Source organism: Saimiri boliviensis, chromosome 16 (assembly GCF_048565385.1).
Source record: "Saimiri boliviensis isolate mSaiBol1 chromosome 16, mSaiBol1.pri, whole genome shotgun sequence".
Lineage (NCBI taxonomy): Eukaryota > Metazoa > Chordata > Mammalia > Primates > Cebidae > Saimiri > Saimiri boliviensis.
In genome coordinates, this window is record NC_133464.1 from 60291231 (window position 1) to 60310209 (window position 18979).

At 43.3% G+C, this 18979-nt stretch overlaps 1 protein-coding gene and 1 pseudogene across 19 annotated transcripts in view; one reads left to right on the forward strand and one right to left on the reverse strand.

Moving 5' to 3' along the window:
- Nucleotides 1–384: 384 nt before the first annotated feature.
- On the reverse strand, nt 385–4278 carry LOC141581530 (coactosin-like protein pseudogene; annotated as a pseudogene).
- Nucleotides 4279–5166: 888 nt separating this feature from the next.
- The window catches only part of RCBTB1 (RCC1 and BTB domain containing protein 1), a 60472-nt gene continuing 46659 nt past the window's right edge, over nt 5167–18979 (forward strand). For 8 of the 19 annotated variants that reach the window (XR_012514370.1, XR_012514371.1, XR_012514372.1 and 5 more), the window contains exons 1-3: nt 5172–5213; nt 5432–5552; nt 13684–13763. Coding sequence is in view for 2 of the 19 variants with exons in the window: in XM_074387690.1 (XP_074243791.1) it covers nt 5474–5552; nt 8633–8735 (182 nt within the window). In the remaining 17 variants the exon portion in view is untranslated. Of the gene's footprint in view, nt 5214–5431; nt 5553–6290; nt 6409–6877; nt 6987–8632; nt 8736–13683; nt 13806–18979 lie in introns of those variants that run through there. The other 11 variants (XM_074387690.1, XM_074387691.1, XM_074387694.1 and 8 more) reach the window with 9 other exon arrangements.

The following is an 18979-nucleotide window of genomic DNA, read 5'->3' on the forward strand; positions in this document are numbered from 1 at the left end:
CTAGGTAGACCTTGTTGCATGTAAGAGAAATGCTAGGAAAAGGGGTCACTGCAAGAGGCACCTCGGCTCTGCTGGCAGACAGGACCTTGCATCAAAATGATTTTTCTTTAGAACAAAAACGAAGGGGAGAAAAGAAAAAGAATAGCAAAGAAAGAGTTTCCATGAGCATCACAAGATAGGACACAGCAAGGTTGTAAGGGAAGCAGGAAGGTGGGGCTGCTGACACAGGGTGGCAGGCTCTGCCTCTCCTGGCTTCTTTTCTCCCTCGTGGGCTGGTGGGCTGATGGGCTGGTAGCTGAGGCCAGCGGTCCCTTTCCCCTGGGGAGCAGGCAGATGACTTTGACAAGGGGTGGCGGCGGCAGGGGCGGTGGTGGTGGTCTGGGGTTACTCCGTCTGAGCCTCGTAATTTGCTCCGCCCACCTTCTTCAGCTCCCTCTTGATGAAATAAATCTTTATCCAGCTCCTTCCGATCACTAATCACAAACTCCTTAGCGAAATTCTGTACGACCTCCTTCACCAGGGTCTTGTCCGTCCCAGCTTTGTCGCGCTGCAGCCCGCTGATACTCTCACGGAGCCATGTGACGAGGGCGAACTTGGACCTCTTGCTCATGGCTTGCCAGGTGGTGAAGCGCACGTCGGAATCTGTGCACCGCTGGATGAAGTGCTGGTACTCCGCTCCCTGCTGGCCGGGGACAACGGTGGAGCCGTCATATTCAAAAGTCGCCCAGATGACGGCCGAGCCGGTTGTCGCGCACCGGGTTGTACTCTGTCGATCTTGGTGGCCATTGCCGCGAGGCCGCATCAGGAACACTGCCTGGGGCGGCCGGCAGGGGCGCGCCATGGTAGGCAGCTGTGGTGACGGCGACGCGGGGCCTGCAAGCTCTGAGCGCGGCGGCAGCTCCCACCTCTTTAGGCTCTTTTAATCTAGAACAGTCTCCCTCTTTTTTTCCTCCCACATTTTTTTTTAATTCTAAATTTTTTGAGATGGAGTTGTGCTTATGTTGCCCAGGCTGGAGTGCAATGGTGCCATCTTGGCTCACTGCAACCTCTGCCTCCTGGGTTCAAGTGATTCTACTGCCTCAGCCTCCCAAGTAGCTGGGTTTGCAGGTGCCCACCACCACACCTGGCTAATTTTTAAAAACATTTTTAGTAGAGGCCAGGTTTCACCGTGTTGGCTAGGCTGGTTTCAAACTTCCGACCTCAAGTGATCTGCCCGTCTTGGCCTCCCAAAGTGTTAGGATTACAGACATGAGCCGCCAATGCCTGGCCTTCCCCCTAAATTTAACTTTTGAAGAAACCAAGGCTAGAAGGGTTGTTGTCTGCTGTTATGTATTTCTCTGGTTGTTTCCTCATAGTGTCATTGAGCTTGTCCCAGGTAACTTCAACTTTAATATTCCAAATGAGTGAGTCAAGCCCCATCTGAGAACATTCTTACTACCTCTGTTGTCATCCTGGGGTCACTCTAAGAAGTCTTCAAGATGCATATTAACATTCAGAGGATTAGCCTTGCTTCATAGTCAATTGCAGTCAGAACTTCTATGTCTCACTAGAGACTACATATCTCCCACTAGAAGGTGGTGGCCTCCTAATAAGCCACGGTGCTACCACAGCTACCATAGAGTTTTCAAGCTAAATGCAGGTGGAACAAGGACGACTGCTGATGAATAAAAATTATATATTTCACTGTCAGCTGACATGGACCGTGAAGAAATTCTATAATTAAGAAGCTCTCTCAAGCCTGTAATCCCAGCACTTTGGGAGGCCGAGACGGGTGGATCACGAGGTCGAGAGATCGAGACCATCCTGGTCAACATGGTGAAACCCCGTCTCTACTAAAAACACACAAAAAAAGTAGCTGGGCATGGTGGCGCATGCCTGTAATCCCAGCTACTCAGGAGGCTGAGGCAGGAGAATTGCTTGAACCCAGGAGGCGGAGGTTGCGGTGAGCCGAGATCGCGCCATTGCACTCCAGCCTGGGTAACAAGAGCGAAACTCCGTCTCAAAAAAAAAAAAAAAAAAAAAAAAAAAAAAAGAAGCTCTCTTGGGCTGGGTGCAGTGGTTCATGCCTATAATCCCAGCACTTTGGGAGGGTGAGGCAGGAGGATCACTTGCGTTAAGGAGTTAATACCAGCCTGGGCAAAACAGTGAGATCCTGTGCCTACAAACAATAAACAAATGTAGCCAGGTGTGGTGGTGTGCATCTGTAGTCCTACTTGGGAAGCTGAGGTGGGAAGATTGCTTAAGCCCAGGAGGTGGAGGTTGCAGTGAGCCGAGATCATGACACAGCACTCTAGCCTGGGTAACAGAGCGAGACCCTGTGTCCGAAACAAACAAACAAAAAAACACCACACACACACAAAAAACAAGTTATTTTGCCTACTAAAGGACAAGGAAGCAATTTTATTAATTTTTAATTTTTTAATTTAATTTTTGAGATGGAGTCTTACTCTGTTGCCCAGGCTGGAGTACAATGGTGCAATCTCGACTCACTGCAAACTCTGCTTCCCAGGTTCAAGCAATTCTCCCACCTCAGCTTCCTGAGTACCTGGGATTACAGGCACCCGTCACCACACCCAGCTAATTTTTGTATTTTTAGTGGGGACAGGGTTTCACCAAGTTGGCCAGGCTGGTATCAAACTCCTGACCTCAAGTGATCTGCTTGTCTCGGCCTCCCATTATTGGTGTGAGCCACCGTGCCCAGACAAATCTTGCAATATTTTATTAGGTTCTTGACAGGTACTTTTCCCAGCATAATCATGCATTAGCATTAAGAGGAGTGTTTTTCCCCTTCCATATGCAGGAGGTGAAGCTAGTTTCTATCTTAAAATGTTACCTGTAAATTGAATTATTTTGCCCTGTAGGAAAAGTTTAGAGTACTCTAAATTAATCTTTGGGGCCAGGTGTGGTGGCTCACACCTATAATCCTAGCACGTTGGGAGGCCAAGCTGGGCACACTGCTTGAGTTCAGGAGTTCTAGACCAGCCTGGAGAACATGGCAAACCCTGTCTCTACAGAAAATACAAATTAGCCCAGCCTGGTGGCAGTTATCTGTGGTCCCAACTACTCAGGAGGCTGAGGTGGGAAGATCACTTTAGCCCATGGAGGTTAAAGCTGCAGTGAGTTAAGATCATGCCATCTACAGCTTGAGTGACAGAGCAAGACCCTGTCTCAAAAAAAAGTCATCTTCTTTAGAAGAAGTAATTTTGCCATTTTTAGATAATAATCATAGAAAGCTTTTGAGGCTGAATAAAAAGGTTTAACAAAAGTCACCTCATGCTAGTCCAGGCCAGTTTTATTCCTATTTATTTATAGGGACACAGTCTTGCTATGTTGCACAGGCTGGTCTCGAACTTCTGGGCTCAAGCAATCCACCTGCCTTGGCCTCCCACAGTGTTGGGATTACAGGCATGAGCCACTGCACCTGGCCTATGCCAATTTTAGATGTGGATCCTATGAATTGCCTGATAGAAAGTTATTCAATACAATAAATAACACCAATACCAGTAAATGTGTCATTCTTTCAAGTATATTAAAATTAAGTTAATTAGGTTTCCTTCATCCTAGAGGTAAATGAAGTCATCAAGGCATCAATATAGGGTTACTTGTTTTTGTTTTGTTTTGTTTTGTTTTGTTTTGTTTTGTTTTGAGACAGAGTCTTACTCTGTCACCCAGGCTGGAGTGCAGTGGTATAATCTTGGCTCACTACAACCTCTGCCTCCTGGGTTTAAGTGATTTTTGTGCCTCAGCCTCCTGAGTAGCTGGGATTACAGGCATGCACCACCACAGCTGGCTAATTTTTGTATTTTTAGTAGAGACAGGGTTTCGCCAAGTTGGTCAAGCTGATGTTGAACTCTTAGCCTCAAGTGATCTGCCTGCCTTGGCCTCCCAAACTGCTGGGATTACAGGTTATGAGTCACTGCACCTACCTACTTGTTTTTTTTTTTTACTAAACAAATAGTACTGTTTCATGGCTCACTACATTTGAACACACTGCTCTCTCCTGGAATGTCTTTTCCTCTCTTCTTATCTACTTCCTGTCCTCCAAATTGGCCTTCCCAGGAAGTTTCTCCCTGACTCCCTGATTTGTAGTCCTTGGTTTGTGTTCACTTAGCACCTTGTATCATATTTTTCACCCTGTAGTGGAATAATGAACCAGACTACACATTCCTTATCAGCAACCATGTCTCATTCAGCTTTTATCTTCCAAGATGTTCCAGGTATGGCATCTGACGCATAAGCAGTGAGCGCTCAGGACATATTTGATGACTCATACCCCATGCCCTCGTTTTTCTCTCAAACATGTTTTACAGAAGTTCTTTTGATCAGGTTGCATCCGAAAGAAACTGATTATAGTTTCTTTCAGCTAAACAGGCCTCTTCTAGTAAATTCACAGAACTGCCACTACTTTGGGCAAGCCACTTCATTCAGTGCATATTAAGGGTCTATCACATCCCAGGCACTGTTCTAAACCCAGCAGAGTCCTGTTTCAAAGAGTTTATAATCTAGGGGAGAAGATAGCAATAGATAATTCACCTCTTACAGGAAATATGCAGTCTTTTTCTAGACAATGTGAGGTGTATCAGAATATACATAGTATTCTGGTTATCAGGGAGGAAGTAGCAGCTGACACTGTCTGAATGAACTTCAAATGCTAAAAAAAAAAATCAGGGAAGAGGATGCAGGGAAGCCAAGAGTAGGCAGTATTTGACCTGGATTTTGAAAGATGAGTAGGAAACTGATGTGTACTTTCGAGGCTGTTAAAGAAAACCAGAGCCAAGCAGTAGTTGAAGTGTTAAAAACATTTTATTCAGGAATTAGTGCAACAGCGGGAGACCTCAGAATAGATACGAACTGAGCTCAGTTCTCTTATTGCATTAGTTTCTTAATAACATCCTTTACCATTTTAACTACTGCCTGGCTCTGGTTTTCTTTAAGTGGGGGAGGTGGTGATTCAGGACATTTTATATAGAGACAAAAGAATGAACAAAGCCAAAAGGAATAAAGAAATTTAGGGAAAAAGTAAATAATCCATAGAAAGTTGGATAGTCAAGGAAAACAGAACTTCTTTGTAGCCAGAGCCTCGAGCAATGTTGGGGAAGTGGCAAGAGATGGGAGAGAGTAGGCTTTTTTAAAAAAAATTTTAATTTTTTGAAAAATATTTTGCGTTTTAGGTTTTGGGGTACATGTGAAGAACATGCAGGATTGTTGCACAGGTACATATATGGCAGTGTGGTTTGCTGCCTTCCTCCCCATCACCTATATCTGGCATTTCTTCCCATGTTATCCCTCCCCAACACCCCACCCTCCACTGTCCTTCCCCTAGTTACCCCCACAGACCTCAGTGTGAACTCCAGTTCACACTCCAACTTCACCAAAAGTGAAGTTGTCTGGTGCTATTTAGAAAGTGAAATGTTTTTCTGTTTATTCCTAGAAGCTCAAATGGGAAAGGTACATTTGAACAAGAGTGCCTGGAATGCTATGCCAGCAAGTTTGGATTTTATCCTGCAGCGCCAACTGGGAGTTCTCCGAGAGCTATACGGTATTTTATAAAGGTAACTATGATCTTAATAGGTGATAGGCTGGAGCGGCTCCTAGCAGTCCGACTCCCAGCCTCAGTTTACTCACTGGTAACAGGAATCGGGTTGGATCAGATGCCCTCTTGGGTCCCTTCCAACCTCGATGGCCTGTTTCTGAGGAACCTCTGCCCTCTTTCCAGTACCAGGACCTGTGCCTCATCTCCTCCTTCCTTCTTAACTTTGCCCAGCTGCCACCTTCCCTAGCCCCTGGCCTGCCACAGGCGCTTTCAATCAGGAGGCGGGGGCGGGGAGGGAGAGGCGCGTCTCCAGGTGAAACAAACGCGTCTCGGCTCCGCGGTCTTCAGCCCCAGGCAGCACCACCTGGATGGTACCCGGGGCCAGGCGCGCCCTAGAGTGGGCAAGGAGCTAAGTTTCTCGGTCGCTTTTCCGTCCGAGGCCTTTAGGGGTGGGAGGCCGACCCTCCCCACAGCCAAGCCATCCCGGGGAGCACAGCAGGAGCCCGCGCTTCGAGACAAAAGCCCGTGAGTCCCGGAAGCAGCCACCGAGTTTCACCGGGACTCTCCGGTGGCAGGGCCTCGGGGCGGGCCTCAGACGGCCAGTCGGTTTCTAGAGAAGTTGGGGTCTAAGTTCGGCCGGGGCCGTGCCCGGGGCCGGGGCCGAGCGGGCCGCCGCGCTGGGTAGCGTCCGGGGCGCGCGCTGAGCCGGGTCACGTGAGGCGCCCGGGGCCACGTGACCCGGCGAGTCCCGCGCCCGGGCGCTCCTCCCCTTCGCCGCCGGTGGGCAGCGCGGCGCTCTCGCGCTTCTGCGCCCGCTGGAGCTTCGGAGATCCCTGCGGTCCCGCGGGACGGCGCGGCAGCAGCTGGCCTCGCAGGTAGCGTGTGGGCGCGGGGTCGAGCTCGCGGAGGCCGCTTTCCCCGGCCCTTCCCCTGCTTCCCTTCCCCGCAGGCCGGGCCGGGTGTGCCCCGTTACCCCGGCACCTTCCGCCTCCCTCGCTTGGGCTCCCGGGCCGGCCCCGCCGGCGCTGCGTCCCGGGCGAGGGATGGGGTCCCCGGCCCTGCCCCGCCGGCACCTCAGCCAGTGTGCCCTCCTGCGAGGAGGAGGGAAGGATGGGCAGAGGCGAGGGAAAGTTTTCCCTGCTCCCTCTTTTATTATTATTATTTTTTTGAGCTGCACGAACTCGGTTTTGCCCGTAGCTGAAGGCTCACTGCTGTGGGTGCCGTCATCCTCATTCTGCCCTTTCCAAGATCTTAGCATCTCTCCTTCGCCTCCTGAGGGTAGTGCTGTCGCAAACCGTATTATTTATCGTTTCTCTTTCCCCCACAACCCGGAATCCACAAAAGTGGGGATCCTGTTGGTGGGGACCTTTATCCAGGCGTGCGGTGAACTGAGTGAATGACGTTTCCCTTGTCCTGTCTCTGATGAAAGTACCTACCTGCTGTTTATTTTAAGGTGACTATCGAGGACGCTCTGTTCTGCTCTAAGTGCTCTTTTGTTTTTAATTTATTTGCATATGAGACACTTCCAAGCCATCTGCGGATCTCTCTGCAGCTGGGGATTACAATCTTACAAAGCAATCTTGTAATAATGCTTTTAGAAAACCAGGTTCATCATCTTCTTTGCCTTTGCCCTGTTCTTTTTTTGGGAGGATTGAAGCCCTTAGAGGACAAAAACTGAGTTTCTGAAACTGGTGTGTACTGTGGGCTAATAACATTAAAACGTTAAAGTGTATATAATTCGGGAAGGAATGGAAAAGTGATTGACCCCTGAGGGCAGTTTACAGGTGCTTTAAACTTTAGTCATTTCAGGTGAGCACTGGGTGAATTTCACCCCTGTAAATTGCTTTCAGGGTCGAGGATGTAACTGTATATTTGGATTCTATTAATATAACAGTTCATCTGTGGGATGGATTTTAATCCATTTAATCCATTGTGTGAATACCAGTCTATTTATTAATAGTCTAGACGAATCCTTTTTCTTCTGCTTTTCTTGAAGAGTAAGCATATTAATCTTCAAAGAGAGTTTTTGCAAGTGATTATTTATGTGTGTGATCCAAATGATAAAATTCTGTGAACTTCAGAAAACAAATGGCCATAAAAACCCACAGCTGCCAAGCTTGCAGCTTTTAAAAAATTCTTTGAAAATTTTAAAATTAAAGAGTGCCTGTATGCTGCAGCAAGAACTTGGCTCCACCTAATATATGGGAGCTGGGAAGTCTGAAACAGTATCCTCCTCTTCCTGCGAGTCATTGTGGGGTAGATGAAACTGAAAGAAAGTGAAAGACCTTTATGATGATGATGATATTCCTTCTGTGTGCACTACATCAAACAATAAGTCATGCACAGGAAAGGAGGCTGAGGCCTTACAGAGTCTAGAGCCCAGGCAGGGCATTAGAACACATTTCAAAATACTCTCTGGTTTTAAAAAAAGTTAAAAATGTTACATATTGGTCAGGTGTGGTGGCTTACACCTGTAATCCCAGCACTTTGGGAGGTTGAGGCAGGCAGATTACATGAGGCCAGGAGTTCGAGACCAGCTTGGCCACCATGGTGAAACCCCATTTCTACTAAAATTACAAAAATTAGCCAAGCCTGGTGGCACCTGCCTTTAATATCAGCTACTCAGGAGGCTGAGGCACGAGAATTGTTTGAGCTGGGGAGGCGGAGGTTACAGCAAGCTGAGATTGTGTGACTACACTCCAGCCTGGGCAGCAGAGCGAGACTGTATCTAAAAAAAAAAAAAAGTTACATATCATGTACATCCTTAAGAATGAACAAGAGGGATATGATGACTGTTGTCTGAATTTAGCCAGAATTGACTTAGGAGATCGGTTAATGAAATAATTATATAAATCAATTATGTGTTAGATCAGATTTAAAAAAAAAAAACGCGAAAAAGCACACCTCTTTCCTAGGGTAGACAAGCTCACAGGAGACAGACTGGTTTCTAGTTTTCTCTGGGCTCAGTCTTACTATCCTGCTAGGTTTCTCTGCTCAGTGCTCTTTCCCACCCTCTCCTCAGTGACTGCTTCAGATTCTCCACTGTTTTTTTCCCTAATTGCTCCACTCCACTTTTTTTTTTTTTTTTTTTTTTAACAGGGTCTCACTTTGTCACCCATGCTGGAGTACAGTGGCATGTGATCATAGCTCAACCTCCCAGGCTCAAGTCATCCTCCCCACCCCCAAGTAGCTGGGACCACAGGTATGCACCACCATATTCAGCTAATTTTTTAATGTTTTGTAGAGACAGGGTCTCCCTATGTTGCCCAGGCTGGTCTTGAACTTCTAGCCTCAAGCAATCCTCCCATCTCCAAAAGTGTTGGGATTATAGGCATGAGCAGCTGCACTTGGCCTCCACTCCACTTTTTATTGCCGCCTCCCCTCTTACTCTCAAGAAAAAGCCTACCTCTTTCTTCACAGGGAAAAATAGGTGACCTCAGAAGAGAATGTCCCCAAATGCCAATCAAAACCACAACGAGATACCACCTCCCATCCATTAGGATGAGTATAATACAAAAGACATACAGTAAATATTGGAGAAAGCAGCACTGTTGTACATTGCTGGTGGGCATGTAAAATTGCAGTCTAGTGGGGAGAGAGAGAGAATGAGAATGAGTATGCCTCCAGCATCTGGCTTCTTAACCTTTAAACTGGCTTTCATTCATATTTATCCTTTTCTCCTCCTGTTGTGCAGGGAAGAATGGGAAGACTTGCCCCTTCTACAGTTTCTCTTGCACTTCTTCTTTTTGGTTTTTTGAGATGAAGTTGCGTTCCTCTTGCCCAGGCTGGAGTGCAGTGGTGTGATCTTGGCTCATGGCAACCTCTGTCTCCAAGGTTCAGGGGATTCCCCTGCCTCAGCCTCTGGAGTAGCTGAGATTACAGGTGCCCGCCACCACACCCAGCTAATTTTTGTATTTTTTTTTTTTTTGAGACGGAGTTTCGCTCTTGTTGCCCAGGCTGGAGTGCAATGGCGCGATCTCGGCTCACCGCAACCTCCGCCTCCTGGGTTCAGGCAATTCTCCTGCCTCAGCCTCCTGAGTAGCTGGGATTACAGGCACACGCCACCATGCCCAGCTAATTTTTAGTATTTTTAGTAGAGACGGGGTTTCACCATGTTGACCAGGATGGTCTCGATCTCTTGACCTCGTGATCCACCCGCCTCGGCCTCCCAAAGTGCTGGGATTACAGGCTTGAGCCACCGCGCCCGGCAAATTTTTGTATTTTTAGTAGAGAAGGGGTTTCACCTTGTTGGCCTTGCTGGTCTCGAACTCCTGACCTCAGGTGATCCACCTGCCTTGGCCTCCCAAAGTGCTGCCATTACAGGCATGAGCCACCATGCCAGGCCCATCTCTTGCACTTCTGCTTCAGATCCCATTCCCTGCTACTTTTTTTTTTTTTAATTTTTATTTAAGAAAAAAAAGAATAATACAATAATAATAATAAAGGAGAGGAAGGAAGAGGGAGAGAGAAGGGGGGTGTTGCTTTATTGCCCAGGCTAGAATGCAGTCTAAAAATGGATATGCCTATAATTGTGCTTAATAATGGAGACATGAAAAAAATGAGGGAAGAAAATAACAAGCAGCCAACCAATATTTCGTTTAAACCTGTAAGTAGGTATGATGTGGTACTGATAAGAGTGTATATTTTGTGTATTTAAAGTGGAGAGTTCTATAAATGTTTATTAAGTTTACTTGTTCCAGATCTGAGTTCAAGTCCTGGATATCATTAATTTTCTGTCTCATTGATGTGTCTTAATGTTGGTCTCCCACTATTATTGTGTGGGAGTCTAAGTCTCTTTATAAGTCTTATATATCTGGGTGTTCCTCTATTGGGTGCGTATAGATTTAGGATCGTTAGCTCTTCTTGTTGCATTGATACTTTTATCATTATGTAATGTCCTTTGCTTTATTTTTGCTCTCCATTTGGTTGGTAAATCTTTCTCCATCCCTTTGTTTTGAGTCTTTGTGTATCCTCACATGTGAGATGGGTCTGGATGCAGCATACCGATGGGTTTTGGCTTTTTATCCAATTTGCCTGTGTCTTTGGATTGGGGGATTTAGTCGATTTAAATTTAAAATTAATAATAATATATGTGAGTTTGATACTGCCATTTAATGTTAGCTGGCTGTTTTGCTCATTAGTTGATGTAAATTCTTCATTATGTTGATGCTCTTTACTTTTTGGTATTTTTTAGAAAGGCTGATACTGGTTGTTCCTTTCTATGTGTAGTGGTTCTTTCAGAGGCTCTTGTAAAGCAGGCCTGGTGGTGATGAAATCTCTGAGTGCTTGCTTGTTCACAAAAGATTTTGTTTTTCCTTTGCATATGAAGCTTAGTTTGGCTGGATGTGAAATTCTGGGTTGAAAGTTCTTTTCTTTAAGGATGTTGAATATTGGCCCCCACTCTCTTCTGGCTTGTAGAGTTTCTGCTGAGAGATCTGCTGTGAGTCTGATAGGCTTCCCTTTGTGGGTAACCTGACCTTTCTCTCTGGCTGCCCTTAGTATTTTCTCCTTTATTTCAACCCTGGTGAATCTGACGATTATGTGCCTTGAGGTTGGTCTTCTTGAGGAATATCTTTGTGGTGTTCTCTGTTATTACCTGGAGTTGAATATTGTTCTGCCTTGCTAGGTTGGGAAAACTTTCCTGAATAATATCCTGAAGCATATTTTCCAGCTTGGATTCATTCTCTTAGTCACATTCAGGTACACCTATCAAACGTAGATTAGGTCTTTTCACATAGTCCCGTATTTCTTGGAGACTTTGCTCATTCCTTTTTATCCTTTTTTCTCTAATCTTGTCTTCTTGTTTTATTTCATTAAGTTGGTCTTCGACCTCTGATATCCTTTCTTCTGCTTGATCAATTTGGCTGTTAAAACTTGTGCATACTTTGCGAAGTTCTCGTGTTGTTTTTCAGCTCCATTAATTAACTTATATTCCTCTCTAAATTGTGTATTCTTGTTAACATTTCGTCAAACCTTTTTTCAAAGTTCTTAGTTTCTTTGCATTGGGTTGGAACAAGTTCTTTTAACTCACAGAAGTTTCTTATCCACCTTTTTAAAGCCTACTTCTGTTAATGGAACACACTCGTTCTCCATCAGGCCTTGTTCCATTGCTGATGAGGAACTGTGATCCCCTGTAGAGGGAGAGGTGTTTTGATTTTGGGTATTCTCAGCCTTTTTAGACTGGTTTCTTCCCTTCGTTATGGATTTATCCATCTGTGGCCTTTATAATTACTGTCTTTGTAATTGGGTTTCTGAGTGGACGTCCAACTTGTTGATTCACAGCGCCAGAATCTGAGCAACGCACTGTGCCAGCTAAAACAGCAGCATTAAGGTTGATGGTGCTTTTCTGACTGCACCAAGAACTGCGGCTCTGAGGCACCGGCAAAACCGCCTCGCCGGCCACAAGAGTCGTGCTGGCGACCCGTGGGGCTCCGCTGCTGGGAATCTCCTGGTGCGTGAGCAACAAGAATTCATCTGAAAGTGTGGCGTCCTCTCGTTCTCTGCGCTTTCACTGGGAGCTACAATCCCGAGTTGCTAGTGATCAGCCATCTTGGATCTCTCTCCCCCTGCTACTTTCTTAAGAACTTCATTGCGTTGTTATGTCCCCTCCTCTTTGATTTTTCTACTGGCTCCTTCCCATTAGTTTAAACATGTTCAAGTCTCTAATGCTTACATTAAAAGGTTAACAGAAAATGTCCTGCAGCTCTGTCTCATTCTGTGATTACTACCTGATTTCTCTTTTTTCCTTCTGAGTGAAATTTCTTTAACAAGTTGTTTATACTCATGATTTCCTTTTCTCCTTTCAAATATGCCTCAACCTGCTGCAATCTGGCTTCATCCACCTGCAGCCTCCATGAAACTGTTCTTGTTAAGGTTGCTGGTAATTCTCCTTGTTAAACCCAATGGAAGTTTCTCAACCCTTCCCTTGTTTGGTGTTTCAGCACTGTTCAACACTAGCGTGCCTCTTGCCTGTGATGCTCAAGTCCCCAGGCCTCTGACACTCGGCTCTCCTGGTTTACCTCCTGCTCTACCTCTTCCTTCACAGTCCCTTCTAGGGGTTACTCCTTGTCCCTTTCCTGTTGAGGTTCTTAGAGTTCTGCTCAAGATACTCTGCTCTTCTTATTTCACTTGCTTTTTCCTCAGTGATTTCATGCCAAATTTCCAAATCTCTAATCCAGACCTTTCTTGAGCTTCAGGTTTCTAAATCCATCTGTTGGGACTTGTCCACTTTAATATCCCACAAGTACCTGGAACAAAATGTCCAGAGTAGGACTTGTCAGCCTTGAGGTCTGCTGTACTCTCTGCTGTAGTGAGGATTACAGGCAGACACTCAAGCTCAGTGTCTGCCTATGATCCTTGGCTCTGCCTCTCCGCTTATCCAGTGCCCCCTGTTCCATTTAGCCAGTTGCAGAATCTTCTTGCTTCTCCTCCTTGTCCAGTTTTCTCCATTTCCCTGATGTGGGCTTCCATCCCTTCTTTTCCTGGACTCCTTCTAAGCACTCCTTTGTTGTCTTACGTCTCTATGGTCAGCCAAAGTAATCTTTCCTAGACCTGTATCTGTTTATACTTCTTCCCTGCTTAAGACCCTTAAGGGATTACCTGGAGCTCTTAGGATAAAGCCTGAGCTGTTTGGCTGCAGCCATGCTGACCTTCTTTCTGTTCCTCCACCAGAGCCTTACCAGCATGCATGCTCACTGTTGCAGGCGCCTCCTTCTCTTCAGGTAGTTGAAGCACACTTCCCAATTCTCTTGCCTCCACAGCATCTGACCCTCCCCATCAGAGACCAGCCACACTGTTGTGAGCATCTGTTTATATGTCTAGATCCACCCCACACCACCCCCCTGCCCCATGTAATTTCTGTTGGTGTTGGCTCTGTGTCTTATTTACCTAAGAACATTTATTGAATTAATAGTATATGGTTCTGCTAGTCCATTGCTGGAGTTTCAGTTTGATTTTAGGTCATTGCAGGGTACAGCTGATATTTTTCATACGACTGGAGACTAACAGATGAAATCACTATGCGATACCCACATAGGAAAGATTCATGAAACCATAAATAGATTTGAATTTGGCCCCCAATTCCAGTCTTGAATTCATTTGGAAAATAAAGCGAAGTATTATGTTCTATCCATTTCTTTTTTCTTTTTCAGACAGGATCCTGCTCTCTCGCCCAGACTGGAATACAGCAGTGTGAACACGGCTCACTGCGGCCTCAACCTCCTGGACTCAGGTGATCCTCCCACCTCAGCCTCCTGAGTAGCTGGGACTACAGGTGCATACCACCATGACTAGCTAATCTTTATTTTTGAGAGATGAAGTCTTGCCATGTTGCTCAGGCTGATCTTGAACTCCTGGGTTCAAGTGAACCTCCTGTATTCACCTCCCAAACTGCTGGGATTACAGGCATGAGCCACACCCAGCCATCTATCCATTTCTTTAAACTTTGACCCATCGTTGTCTTTTTGTTCTGTTTTGTGACACCTATTTATTTGGTGTGACAAAGAACAAACTTATAGAAAAAAATGTTTTTTGTTTTTTTTTTTGGGTGGATCACCTGAGGTCGGGAGTTCAAGACCAGCCTGACCAACATAGTGAAACCCTGTAAAAAAGTGTTATTTCTAATTATCGATATTTCTTTTCTGCTTTCCTTTTGAAAACAACAGTATCTTTTAAAAGCAGTGCTTTTATAAGATCAAGTCAGCTTCACAACTCTGGATATGTTACTTTTCACTGCTAATGCTATTGCCACTTGGTTCATTTGTTTTTCTGATCTAAGCACAGGGTCATGTCAGAAGCGAGATGAGATGAAATGAATGAGATGAAAGCATCCCCTTTGGATGATGGGGCTAAAGAAATGCTTACAGAGCATTATTGCAAGTTGTGCTTCAAGTCAAATAACTTAGTGGCTGGGAAATGACAGTTACAGGAGCTTATTTTCCTCTTAAGTTAGTGATGAATTTGAACAAAGCTTATGAAACAAAGGGTAGTCACAATCAGAAAATTCTAAAACACTAGTCATACTGTTGTCTAAGTGATGGTCGGTGGGTATTATCTTCACTCACCTGGACAGGTGGCTTCAGCTTGAAGGATGACAGACTGTTTCGGAGAAGGCTGCATTAGGCTCGTGGAATTTGTCAGACATTCGAGGCATTCTTTCTTTCCCTTTCATTCTTGTAGTTCTGAGTGTTTGCAGAGGAGAGAAGTGGATTGTTCATTGTTAATGCCTCAGCACATCTTTGAAACTTTGCCTATTATTTGCAGCTCTTTACCATAGAATGAGTGAAATGGTTTTAAGTTTTATTTTTATTTAAAAATGTTTGAGGCTGATTCTTAGAGGCTTATCCGGACCTGGGAAATATATTTGGTATCTCAATGAGACTGAACATTTGCTCAGTCTCAAAAAGCCCATCAGAATTAGTATGGAAGAAATTGGTAACAGTAACATTTGGCTCTTTGTACCTTGAGAGGGTTTTTGAATTGCTTTTGCTGTAGCATAGATGGAAGCCATAAGTTGTAATGTTGTATACCAAAGAGTTTACCCCAAACCCTAGAGCTCTCTTATTTGAATGTTTTTCTAGAATTAAATGGATTCAGAAATAAAAATGGTCATGCCCTTACATCTTTTGTGCTCAAATGGGAACGCTTATTGGTAGAAAAGGAAGAAGGCTATGAAGAACACTTATTTTTCTAGGAAACTGGATGATCTTCATGGAGGAAAGGTTCACCTTTTATCATCTGCTGAAATATGGAGCATTTTGTTTTATGGAATTTTGTGTAATTGTTTTCTTGTATATATACAATTTTTATGTGGTTGTCACTAGTTTACACATAATTATTTCCCATTTGACACATTAACATATATCACGTGGACCATATGCTTGCATGGTATGTCCATTTGCTTAATTATGCCAGTTGTATTCATGTCCTAGTTTTCTGCTTACTTAGGATCTGACTTTCCATTAGACCTCAGTTCCTCAGAGGCAGAGACCATGATTGTATTGTTCTTTATGATGTCCCTAGCATTCTTAGCATCTGGGGTCATTGCAGAAGAAGAATTAATGTATGCTATTAAAGTCAGCTCTCTGTATCCATAGATTCCACATCTGTAGATTCAACCAACCTTGAATTGCAGATATTAAAAATTGCATTTGTACTGAACATGTACACAGAATTTTTTGTGTTATTATTCCCCAAGCCATGCAGCATAAAAACTATTTACCAAGCATTGCCATTGTATTAGGTATTATAAGTAATCTGGAGATAGTTTAGAGTATATAGGAGGATGTGTGTAGGTTATATGCAAATACTGCACCATTTTCTATCAGGGACTTGAGCATCTGTGGATTTTGGTATCTGCAGGAGGTCCTGGAACCAATCCCCCACAGATACTGAGGGATAACTGTATTTTGTTCACATTAGCATACAGTAGTCCTTTTTTCCAAGGCCCCTTAGATTTTATTAGTAGCTCATTAGCCATAAATTTTTTTCATAAGGCAGCTTAGCAACTTAAACTGATAAGTAAAATCACCCATTCAGTTTATGAAAATAGAGAAACTTCTATTAGGATTTTCAGTGTATGTGTAAATGCTTTAATTGAAAGGTTTTGCAATTAAAAATATTTTGCATATTAGAAATAGCTGTGCTGAGTAGTTTAAAGCTTGCTGTAGCTTGTATGCTAAACAATGTTTAGGCCACTTAAAATGATTGTTCCAACATTCACAGCCATTTCAATTTTCTCTGACAATCAGCTTCCATAATAAAGAATGACACAAACTCATTTCATGTTAGCACTGGCTAGCACCAAGATGCTAGCCAGTGCTGAAGGATTGCTTTACTCTTTTCCCACCTCTTTTCCTTAGAAAGCTCTAAGGTCAATAGAAGCCAGGTCTAGAGGTAAAATACCCTATTGGTGGCATTTAAAAGCCAGTACATACAGCAATTTAAACTAGACCAAGCAAATACGTTCTTGTATTTGTGTCAAATATGTTCTGGTTATTTGAGGTCTGTGTGGAAGCCATGTGCTTACAGATCAACCTGAAATTTCTAGTATTGTTTAATATTGAGACCATTATTTCACCAAAACCAGTTTTCCAGTACCATTTCTCTATTATTCTCCATTTCCTGTTTTTTTTTTTTTTTTTTTTTTTTTTTTTTTCTCATTAAACTTTTTTAATGGTTCTCAAAATTCTGTGTCAAATTTTTGGTCAAGTTCATTTCCTGTTGTTTTAAAAAATTCCATAAGCATGTTCAAGTATTTTTTTGCTAGATCAGTAAAATAAACTGTTCCCCACCCTTCCTTAATATTTGTTCCTAGGGGAAAGTGAAATAAAAATAAATATGCTCTCAGAGGAATTAAAAGATTAGCTGCTACATTACTCCTTCAGCCTTCCAGTTCTAAATGTAGATTTCTAAAATTGGAAGGCCTGTGTTTGTACTCCTGACTGAATTTGCTTTCAGAGTATAAAGTAAAATAACCTTTTCTTCCTCATACCACAAGTTCTCTGAGGGACAGTGTCAATAGCTAGGACAAGCCATCTCAGAATGGGATATTGATCTGTAGGACTAATGGACGTAGGATAAGTGCAGGAAGGGATGCAGGAAGTATTTTCAAGTGCCAGAGAAAATATGAAGATCCCCAAGTGGGTTGGCATATTATCTTTAAGGACGTTACACCTCTGCTTACATTTTTGCATTTATCTTTTCTTTCCTCGTACCCTTATTTTATCTCTATACAGTAAAAAAAAAAAAGTCATTGATTTCACCTAATAATAACACATAAAGAGTGATAATTTAGGCTGAAACACATTAATACCGTTTTTCAGAAAGTAGTTCCTAAATAAAATATGGAAGGCTTGCAAAAAAAAGTACTATCTTAGTGAGCTACTGCAGAAGTAACTATTTAAATATGACTGACATTCTAATTACAGCTCATCATTTTTGTAATTATCAATCAAGCCCTGGAAGGACCCATCATCTTAGCAATTTGTTTGGTCTAGTTTGAATTGCTGTATGTGCTGGAAAGTTCTAAGAAGGCTCTACTTCTTTTATAAATGCTCTGTTGAGAATTTCCCTAATCTGAACATGTTTCTCAAGACATGATTAGAACATTATGATTTTACTTTTCCGAAAGCATTTTTTAGGACTGAAGTCTTTCTACGTTTAATTTTAGAAATGTATCTTTGATTTTATTAATACAGGCTTGATAAAAGCCCACAGGATGATTATTTGATTTTTAAAAATTGGAGTAAAATATATAGTGTAAAATTTACCATTTTAACAGTTTTTAAGTTTACATTTTAGTGACATTAGGTACATTCACATTGTTTTACAACCATCACCACCATCCATCTCTAGACTACTTTTAAAAAAAATAATTTCAACTTTTATTTTAGATTCGGGGGAACATATGTAGGTTTGTTACGTAGGTATAGCATGTGATGCTGAGCTTTGGAGTACAAATGATTCCATCACCCAGGTTGTGAGCATAGTGTCTAATAGTACCCCTCCATCCCTGTGTTCCTCTCCCTCCCTGCCTCTCTAGTCATCTGCAGTGTCTGTTGTTCCCGTCTTTATGTCGATGTGTACCCCATATTTAGCTCCCCGTTCTAACTGTGGTATTTGGTTTTCTGTTCCTGTGTTAATTCACTTGGGATAATGGCCTCCAGCTGCATCCCTCATTTTGTTCTTTTTAATGACTGTGTAGTATTCCATAGTGTTTATGTACCACATTTTCTTTTTCCAGTCTGCTGTTTATGGGCACCTAGGTTGATTCCATGTCTTTGCTATTGTGAATAGTGCCGTGATGAACGTACAAGTGCATGTGTTTTTTTTAATAGAACAATTTATTTTCCTTTGGATATATACCCAGTCTTGGGATTCCTGGGTTGAATGGTAGTTGTGTTTTAAGTTCTTTGAGAAATCTCCAAACTGCTTTCTGCAGTGGCTGAACTAATTTGCATTCCCACCAACAGTGTATAGTGTTCCCTTTGCTGTACAGCCTTGTCGGCATCTTTTGTTTTTGACTTTTTAATAATGGCCATTCTGACTGGTGTGAGATGGTATCTCATTGTGGTTTTGATTTGGATTTCTCTGAAAATTAGTGATGTTGAATATTTTTTCTTGCCGAGAACTTTTGCATCATCCCAAAGTGAAACTCTGTACCCATTAAACAATAACTCCCCATTCCTACCTCCTCCCAGCTCCTGGCACCCACAATTCTGCTTTGTCTCCATGAATTTGACTGTTCTAGGTCTATGATACCTCATGTAAGAGGAATCATACAATATTTGTCTAGCTTATTAGCATGATATCTTCAGGGTTCATCCCTGTTGTTGATTGTATCAGAATTTCCTTCAAAGGGTGAATAATATTCCATCATATGTGTAGACCACACTTTGCTTATCCATTCATCTGTTCATGAATATTTGTTTTATTTTCACATTTTGG